This window comes from Citrus clementina, unplaced genomic scaffold (assembly GCF_000493195.1).
Source record: "Citrus clementina cultivar Clemenules unplaced genomic scaffold, Citrus_clementina_v1.0 scaffold_3, whole genome shotgun sequence".
Classification (NCBI taxonomy): domain Eukaryota; kingdom Viridiplantae; phylum Streptophyta; class Magnoliopsida; order Sapindales; family Rutaceae; genus Citrus; species Citrus x clementina.
Window position 1 is genome coordinate 7397742 of NW_006262339.1, and position 6442 is coordinate 7404183.

The following is a 6442-nucleotide window of genomic DNA, read 5'->3' on the forward strand; positions in this document are numbered from 1 at the left end:
TAATAAATAAGTTTTGTTATTAAACATGTGGCAAAGTTCACCTTCCCCGCATGGATAATATATTTTTTCATTTTACAGATTTCTAAGGAAAATATGGCCTTAAACACTGGATTAATTGCTTTATAATACAATGCTACCCAGCAAGGCAAATTCGATTCAGTATAAGTTCAAACAAAATTTCGATATAAAATGAAGAAATTAGACAGTATGCAAATTATAAAGCTAAATATTTCATATTTCTCATTCACATATCATATAAAATAATAAAAATTTTAAAAGTCTTCTTTTTTGTGATTGTTCGTAGATGAAATTCCAAGCCTAAATATGTTATTTTAACAATAAAACTTATGGACAAAATTAACCGACGCCGAGTTAATCACTTAATTGTTTCAAATGCGTTGTCATCTGGTCAACCAAAGTAAAGACATGACGGGCCCAATTCTTCATGACTCCAATTCATGGGCTGTTTGTTGTACAAGAAGTTGCTGGGCCAGCTACATGGTCAATGACGAATCTTGCAACTCTCTTGCCGACTCTCTTCGCCATTGTAAAGAGATTACACTAGGGGTACTTCAAAACTATCTTATCTAGTCGAGTACAAACTATTACTAGTTAGTAACAAACAAATTTTAAGTAAATATTGTTTTTAAGTCAAAATTTAATGTTAAAAAAACGGTAATTACAAATAAAAGCCAATAATGCGTAATAAATACCAAAACCTTCTATCAGTGCCATCAAATCTCAATTTCTCAGTGTCAAAGAAAGTTTTTTCAAGAATAATAAATTGCAGACTTAGGCGGAATTTTTTTTTGAGTTCTAAGTTCAAACCCCATGTTATTGGTAACAAGTTTAGGCCTTCCAAAAGTATGTCCAAGCTCAGATGGACTGGGCCGAGGTCAAATCCAAATTTCCATTAATTTTATGTCTGGATTGTTGTACAATTTGTGAAATTTAGTATTTTGTTTTCTTCCCTAGCTTTAATCTGATTTTTTTTTTAATTTATAAATGATAAAATCGAACTTTTTCCATAAACCTTAACCGTTTTAAAAATTTTTGGCTCATGTCGGGAGCCTCACGCCTAGGGGTGGACAAATTCGGTTTGGATCGGTTTGGGACATATTCTCAAACTGATCAAAACTAATCAGTTTGAAATATTTCCAAACTGATATCAACCTAAAATTTTTTCAAACCGAACCGATTCAAACCGACTGGATCGGTTTGGATCCGGTTTGAACTTATTAGCTAAAATTTCACTTCTTTTATATTATTTTACCTAAATTATTTGTTATTTTTTTGTGTCTGTAATCCAAATTGATACCTCTTTTATATTATTCATATCTACTTTGATATCTACATAACAATTCAAAGATACATCCATACAAGTTTACAGCATAATACATCCTAATAAACAAGTTCTTAACATGTTCATTCAAAACAAACTCACAAAATTAAAATAAACTTGAACAACATTTGACAATTAAAATATTGTGCATCTTGTCCGTCAAAATTTATGCCCCAATTACTTTTGATTTGTCAAAATCTGAATAAAATGATAAATATAATTAGTTAGATTGCTTAACTTAGAATATAATATAATTATATAATATTTCTGGATTGGATCGATTTGAATCGGTTTGGAAGGAAATCCAAACCGAGTGATGTCAGTTTGCAATCTAATAAACCGAAACTAATTTTTTTACCAATGAAACCGATCCAAATAGTCGGTTTGAATCGATTTGAATCGGTTCGGTTAAAATATGCCCACCCCTACTCACGCCCAAGCTTTTTAAACCATATCTAGGCTTTTTAACTCGGACAAGTGTAAATACTTACTCGGAGTCTCGTCTCACCGCGCGCGTACTAATTACGCCTCACCATAATTAGTATGTACATAGTAATCACCGTAGTATTAAGAAGGAAATCCAAATCAAATCGTAATCATCGAACGTAATCAACAGATTTTGATTAATTTGATTTGCCTGCGCAGTGTGCGTACATTCATACTTTCCTTTCTTCATCTTCGACACATATTCTCTCTCGTTTGGTTTCGTATATTCCGTTCAGCAGAGGCAGAACCAGAACCAGTGAGCCATTCGCTGATATTGATGGCTGGGCCGACAATGATATCAAAAGTCAAAGCGTACTGGGCCCCACTGATTCTCTTCGGCCTCGGTTTGTTTTACCAGCTCGTCGTTCTCCCTCGCTCTTTCCCCACCTCTCATTACGACGGTCAGTTTCTACTCTCTCTTTTTCACATCATCCTCTTGCCTCTACCTGTTACGTTTTGCGTTCCGTTTTCATTTTTGTTTTTTGTTTTAAATTTAATTTAATTCTTTGGTTTCGTGAATTATATGTATTTGTATATAGCTTTGGGAATAAAACCGTACAGTTCTGTCGAACAAGTGAAAGAAGCCTATGAGAAGTTCTCATCCAAGTGGTAATAAAGTATTATTATTATTATTTAATTATTTGTTTAACTGTAATTAACTAACGTCTCATAAACTGAAAAATGTTGCACCCGCTTGATTGTTTCAGGAATTCAGGTGAGGAAATTCCAAGCACTGCGGATTTCTTGAAGGTTAGTAAATTTTTCTTTCTATACATTTGGATGATGACTTGTCGATAGCTGATGTGCAATGTCAAATGTGTTACAAATGCGGGTTCATTAACATACTACTTATGAGTTCTGATTTATATTACTTGAAAACTAGAACTTGTAGAATTTGTATAATATTCTATGAGAGTACAGGAGACAGTAGGAGATGATGGACAGATGGAGGTTAATTTGATCATATTTTTCATTTTCTAATTTGCTGTGCTTTGAATATTTGATAGCTTATTTCATTTAGAGCTTTAGTATAATGATGCAAAAGAGTATCGTATGGTCTTTCTTCTTAAAATATTGTGTCCTGTGTAGAAATTCTGGAGTATGCTGTTGATTTAGCGGGGACAATAAGATTCAGCTTGGTCTATTTGAACTTTGCCATGGTGTAATGGCCTGGATCTTGGCGAATACTTTTTTTTTTTTTGGTTTTTTTGTGTGTGTGTGTGTGTGTTTGCGTGAATCTCAACTTAGGTTGCTTAATATTTGAATACCTTTGAAGGCCTAAAAGGAATATATCTAACTTGTTCAACGAATATATTAACCAGCCCCTTGTTGTTGCTCCACCATTTTAGCTAAAATGCAGAGTAGGCCTGGGTAGATTGATTAATAAATGGGGCAATTTGAAGAACTATTGAAAAAAACAGGAGTTCATATGCTCTGTTGTTGTTTAAATTTGGTACTATTCTATATTTGCCGGGTTGAATGTAACTTTTGTATGCAAGGATGGAGTTAGCATGGAGCAAGTGGGGGCAGCTGCTCCCATTTGATTGAAAAATCTTACATTGCATCTATTAATTAAGCCTCTGCCCTGTAAACTCAATTGAAGTACCCTCAGGAATTGAATAATTAAGCTCCTATCCTCATGAACTTTATGAAATTCTCCAATGAGTTGAAGTTATGACCCATTATATCGAAATCATTCTTAACTTGCCCCCTGTGAACTAGATTTCTGGCTCCATCTCTGTTTGTATGTATGTTGTGGCTTTGCTCCCATTCTGCAAAACAATAAATTGTTGTAATGTTATTTTTGTGGTGTCTTCTCTGTTACATCTGCGGCATTCCTGAAATCAGTGGAACGGCTCTTTCGTTATGTTATTTTTTGGCAACTTTGTTGGTTAAATACAAGGTTTCTCTTCCAGATCCAATATGCTTATGAGCTTCTGACCGATCCTCTATGGAAAAGAAATTATGACATATATGGAATTGATGAGCAACTAGTAAGTAGTTGCCTCTGATCTTTCACTATATCTTGCTTGTGTCCTTTCAGTTCTTGTCTCTCTTTACCAGCTTTTAAACTGGTGCATTTAGTGGCTTTACTTTTTGTCTGTAGCATATTCTGGAGAAGGTCAGGGAGCAGTATGGTGAGGAGAGTTATTCACGTATAGATCTTCCTTTACTAGATGCCACTGGTTAGTACAGATGATTATAAATGTTATTATTGTTATTAAAAGCTGATGATTTGGGAGTTTGTAAACTGCTGATAAATTATAAATTTTTTCCCATCAGATCGTAGTGTTCATGCTTTTAATGTTGTCACATCTGAGGATTTTCCATCCATATTTCATGATTCTAAGCCATGGCTAATTCAGGTAAAATTGCTGTCAGTAATATGTTGGTATATTATTTTGATTATTGTTTTAATCTTTTATGAGCCATGGACTCTCTCTCTTTTATATCCGTGGTAGATTCCGACACGGAGCATATATGTCCATTTATTATATTGAGATGAGTATTTTAGAAGTTAGATGAAATTACACAACTATGTTTTAATGCAGTTGCTTTTAGATGAGTATTTTAATATTTATGTGAATATAAGTTTTACATAAAGAATTCATGTCTTCAAATTTTACCAGTTACTTTTATGCTTAACTAAAATGTTATTTTCCATCAGTGACAGCCATATCCTGTATGAAACTTGGGAGTTGTTTGGCATTCAACTGTATACTCCGGTGTAATTTTCAAGTTCTGTGGACAGCTTGTTCACCTTTTGTGCATATGCATGCATCTTGCTTCTTGTCAAAAGAAAAAAAAGATCTAGGATTAAGATACTGTAACCTCAGTGCTAAATGATTGAAGTATGTGCTCAGTCGATCTGAGTATCAAACTTAGCTTGTAAAAGTTTGTGGACTTGCATGCCATCTGCATTTTGTCAAATTTAGTTTTAATGAATCATTAATCTCGTCATTAATTTTGTTGATAGATCCTTTTATTGACCGCACAGTTTAATTGTTTTGATTAAATATTTTACCAAGGCTCATGGAAATATCAGGTGTATTCGGATGGGAGCTATCTTTGTGGTCAATTTTCTGGTGCCTGGAAAACAATTGGTATTTGTAACTTAGTTAATAATTTTTTTTTATTTGTTTCTGTTGCTGGGTCATCTAAGGTGCTCCGTTTTTACTTTTCTTAATTTGATTTGATCTGTTTACTTGTTATTTGTTTATAGAATCCAGATGATCCTGTATGTAATGCTATAAGAATGTACATCACTTATGACATAACCCTGCTCAACTTGAATAAAAATAGAAGGCTGAACTTAAATAACTAACTCAAATAGGAACCTAAAATCAAACTAAACCAAACGCATAGTTATCAAAGAAAATTACTGTTCACAATTTTGTTGGACAAAAGGGCTCTTAGGAAAATTGTATTTCATTCTGTGAAAAATGTTGGTCTTTTTAGTTTTTCATTTTTAGACTGAGGAAGAAGTTTATTTTTCTTATTATCTCGTCCTTTTCCCTCTACTTTATAATGGGGGACATAGACATAAGAACTTACAAAATACTTTGTAGTTCAAGTACAGCTTGGATGTGTAGGGTGCCTTTTGAGCAGTATGAAACACAGTGCCACTTAAAGAATTTGATAGATTTCCGTCTTTCTGCATTTAGCTGCGTTGTTGGAAGGGATTGCAAATACTGGTATGGTGGAACTTGGTGATATTCGTCTTGCAACTCACCTTGCTGAGAGAAAGCCGATAGGACAAATTTTCTTTAGACGCGGTAAGTCTTATATCTACTCAATTTTGATTCACTGTTATTGAAACAATAGAGGAAAACCTCAAGGGTACTTCTGGAACACTATGGTGACCAAAATTTGAGATTTCAATAAATTTAAAGCTTTATTGATTCATGTATATGGTGTCAAAAGCTTCAAAAAGAAATTTAACTGTTGATATCGAAACAGGTTGGATGGAGACACAACATAAGGTGAATATTAGTGAGTTGATGCCCATGCATTCTTGTGATTGCATGCATACACTTACATACAATCTTAAGTAGCCAAAGACTTGGAATTTAGGTGGATTTTCAAGCTGAAAGTTATTTTTCATTACCAGAATTTCTTTTTTTCCTGTTTTTGATTTTTATCTGCTATTGTAAACTTCATGTATTGTTCTGTTTGTTTCTATTGTAGGTAAAAGTTAATTTTGACCAAGCACTTTTCATTTTCTTTTTTTTTAACTTACTAGAAATGCATACAGGTCTTCCCTCACTGGTTGCATTCCCGCCTGGGTGTAAATCTTCAGATTGTATGACGAGGTGAGTTGCCAGTTAGTTTTTTTTTTTTTTTGGGGATTATTAGAAAAAGAAAAATTATATATTTCACTGTCAGCTGCAGAAGCTTTAGATATGCTGCATACTGTTTGTTTAGGTGTAATCTCTCATGACCTTTTTATGTTTTTTTTTTAAGCTCCAAGTCATGTTTAATGTTATAGTTGAATGATATCTCAAATTGATCTGTTGTGTAAGGTTTGAGGGAGAACTGTCTGTTGATGCAGTTACTGATTGGTTTGCTACAGCTATACTCAAGTTACCTCGTATTTTCTACTATACGAAGGAG

At 33.6% G+C, this 6442-nt stretch overlaps 1 protein-coding gene across 1 annotated transcript in view; it reads left to right on the top strand.

Moving 5' to 3' along the window:
* The first annotated feature begins 1881 nt into the window (after positions 1-1881).
* Positions 1882-6442, top strand: part of LOC18048448 — an 11248-nt gene continuing 6687 nt past the window's right edge. Inside the window, exons 1-10 of the mRNA XM_024188330.1 lie at positions 1882-2229; positions 2368-2437; positions 2536-2578; positions 3745-3822; positions 3936-4014; positions 4112-4194; positions 4875-4932; positions 5494-5604; positions 6084-6141; positions 6352-6442. The exon at positions 6352-6442 is cut by the window's right edge and continues 4 nt beyond it. Of these exons, the coding sequence (XP_024044098.1) occupies positions 2106-2229; positions 2368-2437; positions 2536-2578; positions 3745-3822; positions 3936-4014; positions 4112-4194; positions 4875-4932; positions 5494-5604; positions 6084-6141; positions 6352-6442 (795 nt within the window). The 5' untranslated portion in view covers positions 1882-2105. The remainder of the gene's footprint in view (positions 2230-2367; positions 2438-2535; positions 2579-3744; positions 3823-3935; positions 4015-4111; positions 4195-4874; positions 4933-5493; positions 5605-6083; positions 6142-6351) is intronic.